Here is a 13480-nt window from a genome sequence, read left to right on the forward strand (position 1 = left end):
ATTCTGCTTACCATACATGAGTAATGTGGTCTCTGAATTTTAGTGCTGGTGTGATGGCAACTAGAGGCTGTATGTCAGATACTGGGGGTCATGTCAAACAGCTTCTCCTTTCGGCTGTTCATGACAAGTGAGGTACTGACTCTACCCAACAGCTCATGTTTCCAAAACTCTCAACACCGTGTCTGATGTTAGATGTGATTCTGAAACTGGACAAAGTTCACTGGATAATCCTGAGTGCTTGAAGAATTACATTGGCAACCAAGTTATGATTTTCAGACTGGCTCACTGTGTGGAGTACTTGATGTATTAGAAGTTTCATATAGGAATGCTTAGAGTCCTTTTCTTTGCAGACCTAAAGACCCTGTACATGCACAGCACCTGTTTTAACTCCACCAAATAGGTGACAGCCAGTGACTGGCTATTTTCCCAGCACAGTTGTCTGATCACTCACAGTCAATCATTCTGGCTTACAATATAAAGAGAGCCTGGCAGTTAACAATCATCATAAACTGCTGCATTGTCCATGGCAGCATGGCTCCCACTCAGAATCAACATGCAAGCAATCAGAACCTTCCTCTTGTATAGGACAACTATTGGTTTGGTGGTGTTCTTGCAAATTGCTGAGTACAAGATAAAAAAATTCAGGTCAGTATGTACTCACGAGTAACATTGACATCTTCCTGACAGCATACAATGTCAGATTTACTTGCAGCTGTCAAATGATTACATCAGTGGTCTATATAAAGCAATTTAGTTAATCTATGCCTATAACTTATTTCACTGACATGGAGGGACCAGAGGGAGTATTCCCACTGTTTTTATAATGTCACTTACAGAGAAAGAGACCAGACAAAATCTTCATGGGGTTATACAGCATGGAAATAGATCCTTCAGTCCAATGAATCCACACCAACCATGTTCCCAAACTAAACTAGTCCCGCCTGCCTGCATTTGACCCATATCCCTCCAATTCTTTCTTTCATGTATTAACTCTGTTTATAGCAAAGTTATAACTTCACTCCTTAGTCTTTTACAGAATACTCTGGTGAATTTTGCTGCACCTCATCTTAATTGATTGATTATTTTTCTGTCAATAAAGATCATCATTTATCATTGAAAAATGTCACACTTTGTTGACCAACATGTATCTTTCTCAAGACGAGTGAAACTGAGAAATAATTGCAACTATGCTAATGCAGCCCCAGAAGACTTATGTGGCCCAGTGTAGGTTAACACAGTGTGTGTCTGACTTGTTTAATATGGTGGTTTGAATGAGATGTTTGTCCATAACCGTAACCATTTGGATCATTGCTGTAGGTGTTACGATTGTGCCTCTAGCGACATTACTGTTTGTTTCCATCGTTTTGGTGTTTGCTGTGATTGCCACGATCAATGTTTGGAAAATGGACTGTCTGTGCATGAAGACATTCCTACACAACGCTGGTAATGTATGATTTCTTTATGGTAAAATCTTTCTAGTATTAAAAACAAACACCGCCTAATTCATCATGACATCTATATTTCACAGGTTTTCGAGGTTTACTTGATGGAAGTCCCCCCCTGATTTCTTTAACTGTGATTGTCATCTCAATCACCATCCTGGTGGAGGAGATTCGTCAGAACAGTGAGTTTACTGTCAGCTCTTCATTACTGTTCAGAATATTTCAGAGAGATTGACTCCTGCCATTGGTCTGTCCGGATTCGGGAGAATAAGATTGGCTGGATTCCCATTGCTGATGGCCAATCACTGACCTTCTGAGGAGACTATGTTAATATCACCAGCACTGCAGCCAATGGAGAGCAGCCTTACGCAGGTTATCAATCTGACCTTTCACCCAATCCCAGGGGTTTCCCATCCATTGGATTGGGCTGTTCTCCCTCACTGCGTGGACATGAAGTGAGAATGGGGTAGGGGAGTGGGATTCTGAGACACTGGACTGGACCTTACCTGTATGTGGCTGAGTGAGGGTCCTGTTGGGATTTTCACTACGAGGTGTAATGAGACCTTACCAAACTCACCTCATTAACTCCCCAGCCCGGCCCCTGTTGCATACCTTCCACCCACTTTCTGTCCCCTTTGACCACTCACTGCTCCCAGAGCAAATCAGTTACACAGTAATTCCAGAGTATCCTCCCCAGACATTCTTTAACAGGCTATAGTGCACCCACACAGGTTTGGCATTGTGGCACTGCACCCTCACTGGCATAGCTGCCATTAAGCCCATGGCACAGCTGGTATGGCTGGCTCTCCCTTATACTCCCAGTTGCTCATCCTTGTTACTGTTTGACCACACTGCCCACACTAGACCTCCCCTCAGCTATTTCCAGTCTAAGCCCCCTCTCAGGGTCACCGCAGCTCTGTGCCCAGTGTCCACTGGAGACTAGAGCTTCACATTGCTTGTCTAAGTGATGATCCCTGACTGTACAATCAGACATTTCCAAATATGAGCTTTCATTTACAGCCGGCTAATCCGAGCGCAGTAAAAATGACCCAGGGCTGCACTCGCCCGACAGTGCCACTAAAATGCTAGCATTACCACCCTGCACTCTCCCCACAGCGCCATCACCACCAAACACTGGCATCATCACCAACCTCATCTCCATGATGCTCTGTTGTACCCAGCTCTCATCGACAGGAACTGTGGGTCAGACAGGTCCTGTCAGGCCTATAGTGTCCCATGCACCTGTGCTCTCTCTTTTATGGCCAAGGAGAGCCCCCCAACTCTCACCGTGTCACCTCTGCCTTACCCAGAGTCCTTGTTTTCCTTCCCCATCCCCATTGTCCCTGCCTCCCTTCCCTGAAGACTGCTCCCGTACTCACAGGTCCTCAGCTCCCAACATCCCAGTATGGTGTGCTCTCATTGGTTAGCACCTGGAGACAGTGCAACACACTCTGTACAAACTGTAGCAGAGGACTGTTTCCACTTCAGCAGCTCCATCGTCTGCTCCAACAGCCCCATTTCCAGACATTTCCCACCTCCTGCATTCCAGTCTAATCCAGAAACTGGGCGCATGTCCCTGCACATATTGTCCTTGCTGCAGACTTTCCATGCAGTTGCCGGTGCTGTGTAAATGCCCATTGGATAAGTGGTGATTAGTGTGAACTAACTCGATGTGTTCACTGTTGTACACTTTCAGATCAAGGTTGCAGTGTTACCTCATTAACATGGAGCATGGTGGGCCCAATATTGGGCATCGGTCTTCTCATCTTTGCGGTTTATATCGCAATGTGGTGCTGTAAGTATGAACTGTACCCAAGTATTCATTGGTCTGCCCACTTTCTAAGGCGTGCAGTGAGAGGGAAAACCCAGAGGTTCCTGCCACCACGTTAATGTTTAAACTGGGAAGAGGGACAAGGAAATCTCACCACTACATGAACCATCCCATCCCATCCCTTGATGTTCACACAACATCACTGTGTGGGAGCTAAGGGCACAAAGTTCTGACCTGATGGTGGTGGTGTGTGCAGAACCTGAAGAAGAAATAGCAGAGAGGGGACCTCATGGAAGTGAAAGAGATACTTTGTTTGTTCCACAACTCTCAACCATGGCAGGGGGTATCGCACTGCAGTGTCTGGGACTGGTCTAGACCAGCAGGTAGAGACTGACACGGTGGTGAGTCTGTAATGCCATTGGATCGTAGCACTGACCGCACAGTAGGAGGTGATTCAGATAGAGCTTAATCTATATTTATAAATACTTATGTTCCAAGCAGCAAACCTGCGGCAGGGATTTAAGATATGGGTTCCGGGGTGTGAAGGGAAGATTTAGAAAACAAATATCAGGAAGTATTTCAGACCCAGCCAGTTGGGATCATTATGAAGGTCACATAGGTGGGTCTGAGCAGGAAGCTGGGTATTGGGGGAAACAGAAAGCAGGATGTGACAATGGGGAAGCAATTGGGATGGGGAATTATGATAGACTGAGGTCAACAACAGGCATGCAATGTTATTCTGTATCCAGTGACTGGGAATGACAAATGATCTTTGTTTTATTACAGACCCAAATCAGGAGATAAACAGAAAACCAACACCTAATGATGCACAGCAGGTATTTTATTATTAACACAAATCTCGATTTCTACATGGTTTTCGATTGATATACTATGCCTGTTCAGCAGTTATTATTCTGTAGAAATACACAGGCAGCCTCTCTCTTTTTCTTTTCAGTACATCTAATTTATGTGTATAAGGTCATATAATTAATTGTATTTTTTTTGTCATAGGATGAATGTGTGGAACTACAATCTCGAAATTCCAGTGAGCAAGTTCGCTAATTAAAACTCCCTTGAAATGAATGTCTTTGCAGAAATTTCCTGATATCGGGGTAGAGGGGGTGGAGGGGGTGGGAGGGGTAGAGTGGGTGGGGATGTGGGGATGAGGGGTGGAGGGGATGAGGATGGGGAGGTGGGGATGAGGGGGTGGGGATGGGGAGGTGGGGATGAGGGGGGTGGGGTTGGGGAGGTGGGGTTGGGGAGGTGGGGATGAGGGAGGTGGGGATGAGGGGGGTGGGGATGAGGGGGGTGGGGATGAGGGGGGTGGGGATGAGGGGGGTGGGGATGAGGGGGTGGGGATGAGGGGGTGGGGGTGGGGATGGGGAGGTGGGGATGAGGGGGTGGGGATGGGGAGGTGGGGATGAGGGGGTGGGGATGGGGAGGTGGGGATGAGGGGGTGGGGATGGGGAGGTGCGGATGAGGGGGTGGGGATGGGGAGGTGCGGATGAGGGGGTGGGGATGAGGTGTGGAGGAGGTGGGAGGGGAGGTGGGGATGAGGGGTGGAGGGGGTTGGAGGGGGGCGTGAGAATGAGGTGTGGAGGGGGTGGGAGGGGGGTGGGGATGAGGGGTGGAGGGGTGGGAGGGGGGTGGGGATGAGGGGTGGAGGGGTGGGAGGGGGGTGGGGATGAGGGGTGGAGGGGTGGGAGGGGGGTGGGGATGAGGGGTGGAGGGGTGGGAGGGGGGTGGGGATGAGGGGTGGAGGGGGTGGGAGGGGGGGTGGGGATGAGGGGTGGAGGGGGTGGGAGGGGATGGAGATGAGGGGTGGAGGGGGTGGGAGGGGATGGAGATGAGGGGTGGAGGGGGTGGGAGGGGGGTTTGAGGGGGTGGGGGAGTGGGTGAGGGGATGAGGTGTGGAGGGGATGAGGGATGGAGGGTGGGGATGAGGTGTGGAGGGGATGAGGGATGAGGTGTGGAGGGGATGAGGGATGAGGTGTGGAGGGGATGAGGGATTGAGGGTGGGGATGAGGTTGGAGGGGATGAGGGATGCAGGGTGGGAATGAGGGGTGGAGGGGGGTGGGATGGGGGTGGAGAGGAGTGGGGAGGGGGTTGGAGGGGGGTGGGGATGGGGGGGTGGAGAGGGGTGGGGAGGGGGGGTGGAGAGGGGTGGGGAGGGGGGGTGGGAATGGGGGGGAGGAGGGTGGGGAGGGGGTTGGAGAGGGGTGGGGAGTGGGAGGGGTGGGAGTGGGAGGGGTGTGGGTGGGGGTGGAGGAGGGTGGGGAGGGGTGGGGAGTTGGAGGGGGTGGGGATTGGGATGGGGTGGGGAGGTTTGGAGGGGGGTGGAGATGGGGGTGGGGAGGGGTGGGGTGGGGGGTTGAAGGGGTGGGGATGGGGGGTGGGTGTGGGGGTGGGGAGGGATGGGGTGGGTGGGGGGCTGGGGAGGGGTAGGGGGGTTGGGGGGGAGTGGGAATGGGGGGTGGGGGGAGTGGAGATGGGGGGGTGGGGGGTTGAGGGGGTGGGGATGGGGTGTTGAGGGGGGTGGGGATGGGGGGTGGGGAGGGGGGTGGGGATGGGGGGTGGGGAGGGGTGGGGGTGCGAATGGGGTGTGGGGGGGTGTGGGGATAGGGGGTGTGGGGGGGTGTGGGGATAGGGGGTGTGGGGGGGTGTGGGGATAGGGGGTGTGGGGGGGTGTGGGGATAGGGGGTGGAGGGGGGTGTGGGGATAGGGGGTGGAGGGGGGTGTGGGGATAGGGGGTGGAGGGGGGTGTGGGGATAGGGGGTGGAGGGGGGTGGGGATAGGGGGTGGAGGGGGGTGGGGATAGGGGGTGGAGGGGGTGGGGATAGGGGGTGGCAGGAGGTTGGGGATAGGGGGTGGGAGGGGGTGGAGTTGGGTGGGGGGTGTGGGTGGGGATGGGGAGTGGAGGGGGGTGGGGATGGGGGTTGGGGATGGTGGGTGGGGATGGGGGTGTGGAGGGGGGAGGGGGATGGGAATGGGGACGGGGTGGAGGGGGGTGGGGGCGGTGGTGGAGGGAGGTGGGGATGGGGATGAGGGGGGTGGAGAGGATTGGGGTTGGGGATGGGGATGAGGGGGGTGGAGAGGATTGGGGGTGGGGATGGGGGGTGTGGAGGGGTGTGGGGATGGGGGGTGGAGGGGTGTGGGGATGCGGGGTGGAGGGGGTGGATGGGGGGGTGGTGGTGTGTGGGGTGGGGATGGGGTGTGGAGTGGGGTGTGGAGTGGGGTGGGGATGGGGTGTGGAGTGGGGTGGGGATGGGGTATGGAGTGGGGTGGGGATGGGGTGTGGAGGGGGGTGGGGATGGGAGGTGGAGGGGGTTGGGGGTGGGAATGATGGGGTGGGTATGGTGCATGGAGGTGGTTGGGGGTGGGGATGGGGGGGTGGGTGTGGGGATGGGGGGTGGGAGTGGGGGTGGGGGGTGGAGGGGGGTGGGGGTGGGGGGTGGAGGGGGGTGGGGATGGGGGGGTGGAGGGGGTTGGGGATGAGGGGTGGAGGGGGATGGGGATGGTGATGGGGATTGGTGGGTGGAGGGGGATGGGGGTGGGGATGGGGGGGTGGAGGGGGTTGGGGATGAGGGGTGGAGGGGGATGGGGATGGAGATGGGGATTGGTGGGTGGAGGGGGGTGGGGATGGGGGGTGGAGGGGGTTGGGGATGGGGATGGGTGGATGGTTGGGGATGGGGATGGGTGGATGGAGGGGGGTGGGGATGGGTGGATGGAGGGGGGTGGGGATGGGGATGGGTGGGTGGAGGGGGTGGGGATGGGGTGGTGGGGATGGGGGGGTGGTGGGGATGAGGGGTGGAGGGGAGTGGGGATGGGGGGAGGGTGGTGGGGATGGGGGGAGGGTGGTGGGGATGGGGGAGTGGAGGGGGTGGGGATGGGGGAGTGGAGGGGGGTGGGGATGGGGAGAGGGGGGTGGGTGTGGGGGAGTGGAGAGGGGTGGGGATGGGGGGTGGAGAGGATTGGGGGTGGGGATGGGGGTGGAGGCGTGTGGGGATGGGGGAGGCGTGTGGGGATGGGGGGTGGATGGGGGGGTGAAGGTGTGTGGAGGGGGGTGGGGATGGGAGGTGGAGGGTGAGGAGATGGGGCGTGGAGGGGGGTGGGGATGGGACGTGGAGGGGGTTGGGGTGGGGATGGGGGGTGGAGGGGGTTGGGGGTGGGGATGAGTGGGTGGAGGGGGTTGGGGATGGGGAGGGGGGTGGGGATGGGAGGTGGAGGGTGAGGAGATGGGGCGTGGAGGGGGGTGGGGATGGGAGGTGGAGGGGGTTGGGGTGGAGATGGGGGGTGGAGGGGGTTGGGTGTGGGGGTGTGGAGGGGGGTGGGGATGGGGATGGTGGGTGGAGGGGGTTGGGGAGGGGGATGGGGATGGTGGGTGGAGGGGGGTGGGGAGGGGGGTGGGGATGGGGATGGTGGGTGGAGGGGGGTGGGGAGGGGGGGTGGGGATGGGGGTGGAGAGGGGTGGGGATGGGGGGTGGAGAGAGGGGGTGGGGTGTGGGGATGGGGGTGGGGGTGGAGATGGGTGGGGATGGGGGGGTGGAGAGAGGGGGTGGGGTGTGGGGATGGGGATGGGGGTGGAGAGGGGTGGGGATGGGGTGTGGAGAGAGGGGGTGGGGTGTGGGGATGGGGGTGGAGGGGGGTGGGGATGAGGGTTGGAGGGGGTGGGGATGAGGGGTGGAGGGGGTGGGGATGGGGGTAGGGGGGTGGGGATGAGGGGTGGAGGGGGTGGAGGGGATGTGGAGTGGGTGAGAGGGGGGGATGTGGAGGGGGGTGGGAGGGGGTATGAGGAGGGGGGTGGGGCATGGGAGGTGTGGAGGGGTGTGGGGGGTGGGAATGAGTGGTTGGAGGGGGGAAGGGTGGAGGGGTGTGGGGGTGTGGGGATGAGGGGGTGGAGGGGTATGGGCGGATGGGGATGAGGGGTTGGATGGGGGTGGGGATAGAGGGTATGTGAGAGGTGTGGAGAGGGTGGGAGGGGGTGGGGATGAGGGATGCAGGGAGAGAGGGGGGAGAGGGGGTGGGGGGAGTTGGGGTGGTGGTTTGGGGGGAGGTGGGGTGGTGGTTTGGGGGCAGGTGGGGTGGTGGTGGTTTGGGGAGAGGGGTTTGGGGGCAGGTGGGGTGGGGGTTTGGGGGGAGTGGGGTGGGGGTTTGGGGGGAGTGGGGTGGGCTTGGCCTGGTCCATAAGAGAATATGTATGCGATACTTGCATTTATTAGCTGAGACATAGAGTTTACATTCAGGAATGTTACACTGGAGCTATATAATACAAGACAGTATTATATCCAATTTGGGAATCCACATTATAGGTGGGATAGGATTGCATGGGAGAAGGTGCAGAGGGGATTTACCAAGATGTTACCTCTGCTGGAGAGTTTGTTATGAAAAACGATTGGGCAGATTAGGATTGTTTCCCTCAGGGCAGAGGAGATTGAGCGGGGAGATGACGGAGATACAGAAAGTCATAGATCAGGTAGACTGAGAGGAACGTTTCCCCTTGTCAGAGCGATCAATGACCAGGGAGAATCATGGATTTAAGGAATGGGATAGAAGGTTTAGAGAGGATATGAGGGAAACCTTTGTTTCACCCAAAGGATAGTGGGAATCTGGAACTTGCTGCCTGTAAGGATGGTAGAGGCAGAAACCATCATAACATTTGCGAAGTATTGAGATACCAAAGCTATGGACCAAGAACATTGGTATTAGAATGGTCAAGTGCTTGTTTAGGACTGGCACAGACTCAATGGGCTGAAGGGCATTTTTCTGTCCTGTTGCCCCACAGAACTCTAAGACTTCAACATATTGAGATAAACCAATGGAAGACACTGAAGTATCTAAAGCCATTGTGGCAGCCAGTCAAACTGTGAAATGGAAGGCACTGTGCTGTGGTCATGGATCCTTGTGGAATAAGTGGATGCTGCACTCATCCTGCAATTTAATAACCAGGAAAATGTGGGAACCTTTTGAGAATCAGACCTATATACCTCAGCAAAATCAAGCCGTGCTGGATGAACTCTACGGTTTAAATGACCAGCTGCTTCCATAATCTCAACCCAACTCCATTCCCAAATCCTCAAAATGGGAAATGGGAGGTGAAACTCTGGATTTCTGAGGATTACCACTATTTTTGCTGCTTTGGTAAATGATAATGCAAGGATCCTTTCATAAAGTTGAATCTTAGACCAAAGCTGGAATACAGATGAGACTTGAATTACAGAGAACTGTAACGCAGTTTAGGCTTGATCGAATTAAAAAGGTCGAAGTGAATTTCAGTCGGTCTGTATAATTTTAAAATATTCTTGGTACTTTGTTTACTTGCCTTTGTATCTGCAATAAATTATTTTTTAAAAAAGGAAATCTTATGGCAAAGTTCTTTTCAGTCAATTACTGAGGTTTGGAATGAATCTTTAAATATTAATCGTCTCGAACAGGTACATCCAGATTCCTCCTTCCCACAATTCTCTGCAGTCTCTCTGAAATAGTATTCTGTTGTTTTCTGCTTTCTCCTGCCAATCCACACAACCTTGCTTTCCCACATTGTACACCATCTGCCAAATCTTTGACCATTCCTTCATGTGACAGTTACAGTTTGAACAGTAGCCATTTGGCCCATCGAGTTGCTTGGAGCACTTCAATATGATGACCATGGATTATCCAACTCCATTCCCTGTTTTCCCCCACCATACCTTTTTATCCCTTTAGCCCAGAGTACTACATTTAACTCCTTCAAAACATTCAATGTTTTGGCCTGGATCACTTCCTATGGCAGAAAGTCCTCAGATGCATCAACTGAGTGAGGAAATTTCTCATCCCGGTCTGAAGTGCCCTACCCTACATCCTTAGACTGTGATCCTTAGTTCTGGATTTCCCTGTCATTGGGAACATCCTTTCCATGTTTACCTTGTCTCGTCCTGTCAGAGTTTTATACATCAGATCCTCCCTCATTCTCTGAACTCCGGTGAATATAGTTCTAGCCAATCCAATCTCTCTTTATATGTCAATCTTACCAACTCAGGAGTCAGTCTGCTGAACCAAAACTGCTCTAGCTGTGGTCTCACCAAGGTTCTGTACTCCAATCCTCTCACTATGAAAGCCAACATACCAACTATCTTCTTCACTGCCTGTTGCACATACATGCTTGCTAAATACATTACTCAATGATTTTTTTTAATCTGTGTAGTAAGCTTTTTATGAATGCCTTTGAAAATCCAGATACATTACATTTACTGATTCTGCAATTTCCACCTCGCTTGTTATATCCTCAAAGAATTTTAATACATTTGTCGAACGCAAGTTTCTTTTTAAAAACAGCTTTCATTCTGTTCAATGCTATTTTTCTTTCTAAAGAATCTGCTATTCCGATTGTCATAATGAATGTTAGTATTTTCCCAAGTCAGCCAATCCTCTATCCATGCCACTGATGCCATGGGCTCTTATCTTATTTCACAGCCTCCTGTCTCTCACCTTGTCAAAGGCCTTCTGGAAATCCAAGTAGATCACGTCCACTGACTCTCCTTTGTCTAAATTGTTGTTTACCTTCTCAAACAATTTTAACAGATGTGTCCTGATCCAGATGCCAATGTTTCAGTCGAATCGACATACAGGCACTGGCACCCAAGAGAACTCACTGAAACAACTGGCTGTAAATTCTAAAAGGAATGTTACTTATTACCACTGCCTGAGGATAAGTAAGGACAGCAATAAACACATCCCGACTGGCATAGAGTCATAGAGATGTACAGCATGGAAACAGACCCTTCGGTCCAACCCGTCCATGCTGACCAGATAACCCAACCCAATCTAGTCCCACCTGCCAGCACCCCGCCCATATCCCTCCAAACCCCTCCTATTCACATACCCATCCAAACGCCTTTTAAATACTGCAATTGTACCAGCCTCCACCATTTCCTCAGGCAGCTCATTCCCTACATGTACCACCCTCTGCATGAAAAGTTGCCTCTTAGGTCTCTTTTATATCTTTCTCCTCTCCCCCTAAACCTATGCCCTTGAGTTCTGGACTCCCCAATCCCAGGGAAAAAACCTTGTTTATTTACCCTATCCGTGCCCCTCATGATTTTACAAACCTCTATCAGGTCACTCCTCAGCTTCCGACATTCCAGGGAAAACAGCCCCAGCCTGTTCAGCCTCTCCCTGTATCTCAAATCCTCCAACCCTGGCAGCGTCCTTGTAAATCTTTTCTGAAACCTTTCAAGTTTCACAACATCTTTCCGATAGGAAGGAGACCAGAATTGCACGCAATATTCCAACATTGGCCTAACCAATGTCCTGTACAGCCGCAACATGACCTTCCAACTCCTGTACTCAATACTCTGACCAATAAAGGGAAGCATGTGGACTTCAATAGTTTCCTCATTTCCCCTTCCCCCACCTCACCCTAGTTCCCAACTTCCAGCTCAGCACTGTCCCCATGACTTGTCCGGATTTGTCCTACCTGCCTATCTCCTTTTCCACCTATCCACTCCACCCTCTACTCCCTGACCTATCACCTTCATCCCCTCCCCCACTCACCCATTGTACTCTATGCTACTTTCTCCCCACCTCCACCCTCCCCTAGCTTATCTCTCCACGCTTCAGGCTCACTGCCTTTATTCCTGATGAAGGGCTTTTGCCCGAAACGTCGATTTCGAAGCTCCTTGGATGCTGCCTGAACTGCAGTGCTGTTCCAGCACCACTAATCCAGAATCTGGTTTCTAGCATCTGCAGTCATTGTTTTTACCTTCTTCACTATCCTATCCACCTGTGACTCGACTTTCAAGGTGCTATGAACCTGCACTCCAAGATCTCTTTGTTCAGCAACACTCCCCAGGACCTTAACTTTAAGTGTATAAGTCCTGCTAAGGTTTGCTTTCCTAAAATGCAGCACCTTGCATTTATCTGAATTAAACTCCATCTGCCACTCCTCAGCCAATTAGCCCATCTGATTACGATTCCATTGTAATCTGAGGTAACCTTATTCTCTGTCAACTACACTTCCAATTTTGGTGTCACCTTCAAACTTACTAACTCTACCTCTTAAGCTCACATCCAAATTATTTATATAAATGATGAAAGGTAGTGGGCCCAGCACTGATCCTTGTGGTACTCCACTGGTCACAGGCCTCCAGTCTGAAAAACAATCCTCCACCACCCTCTGTCTCCTACCTTTGAGCCAGTTCTGTATCCAAATGATTAGTTCTCACTGTATTTCATGAGATTATAACCTTGTAAACCAGTCTCCCATGGGGAACCTTGTCAAACACCTTACTGAAGTCCATATAGATCATGTCTACTGCTCTGTCCTCATCAATCCTCTTTGAGTTTTTTTGAAAAACTAACAATCATGTTTGTGAGACATGATTTCCCACGCACAAAGCCATGTTGGCTATCCCTAATCAGTCCTTCCCTTTCCAAATACATGTACATCCTGTTCCTCAGAATTCCCTCCAACAACTTGCCACCACCGAGATCAGGCTCACTGGTCTATAGTTCCCTGGCTTGTCTTTACCACCCTTCTTAAACAGTGGCACCATGTTTGCCAACCTCCAGTCTTCCGGCACCTCACCTGTGACTATCGATGATACAAATATCTCAGCAACAGGCCCAGCAATCACTTCCCTAGCTTCCCAAAGAACTCCAGGGTACACCTAATCAGGTCCTGGGGATGTATCCACCTTTATACATTTCAAGGCATCCAAAACGACGTCCTCTGTAAGATAGACATTTTACAAGATGTCACCATCTATTTCCCTATATTCTATATCTTCCATGTCCTTTTCCACGGTAAACACTGATACTGCAGCTCCACACAAAGGATTTTGAGGGGCCCTATTCTCTCCATAGTTACCCTTTTGTCCTTAATGTATTTGTAAAAACCCTTTGAATTCTCCTTAATTCTATTTGCCAAAGTTATCTTGTGTCCCCTTTTTGCCCTCCTGATTTCCCTCTTAAGTATACTCCTACTTTCTTTATACTCTTCTAAGGATTCCCTCGATCTATCCTGTCCATACCTGACATATGCTTCCTCCTTTTTCTTAACCAAACTCTCAATTTCTTTAGCCATCCAGCATTCCCTATACCTACCAGCCTTCCCTTTCACCCTGACAGGAATATACTTTCTCTGGATTCTTGTTATCTCATTTCTGAAGGCTTCCCATTTTCCAGCCGTCCCTTTACCTGCGAACATCTGACCCCAACCAGCTTTTCAAAGTTCTTGCCTAATACCATCAAATTTAACCTTTCTCCAATTTAGAACTTCAACTTTTAGATC

At 52.0% G+C, this 13480-nt stretch overlaps 1 protein-coding gene across 5 annotated transcripts in view; it reads left to right on the forward strand.

The window, feature by feature from the left end:
* LOC122541375 (uncharacterized) overlaps positions 1-9560 on the forward strand; it is a 51092-nt gene extending 41532 nt beyond the window's left edge. For 4 of the 5 annotated variants that reach the window (XM_087979405.1, XM_087979404.1, XM_087979407.1 and 1 more), the window contains 5 exons: positions 1318-1443; positions 1529-1624; positions 3139-3237; positions 4000-4049; positions 4225-4314. In XM_087979405.1, coding sequence (XP_087835531.1) covers positions 1318-1443; positions 1529-1624; positions 3139-3237; positions 4000-4049; positions 4225-4275 — 422 coding nt within the window. In that variant the 3' untranslated portion in view covers positions 4276-4314. Of the gene's footprint in view, positions 1-1317; positions 1444-1528; positions 1625-3138; positions 3238-3999; positions 4050-4224; positions 4315-8995 lie in introns of those variants that run through there. The other variant, XM_087979406.1, reaches the window with a different exon arrangement.
* The last annotated feature ends 3920 nt before the right edge of the window (positions 9561-13480 follow it).

Source organism: Chiloscyllium plagiosum, unplaced genomic scaffold (genome assembly GCF_037043375.1).
Source record: "Chiloscyllium plagiosum isolate Xiang-an unplaced genomic scaffold, Cpla_swu_hap1 HiC_scaffold_35, whole genome shotgun sequence".
Lineage (NCBI taxonomy): Eukaryota > Metazoa > Chordata > Chondrichthyes > Orectolobiformes > Hemiscylliidae > Chiloscyllium > Chiloscyllium plagiosum.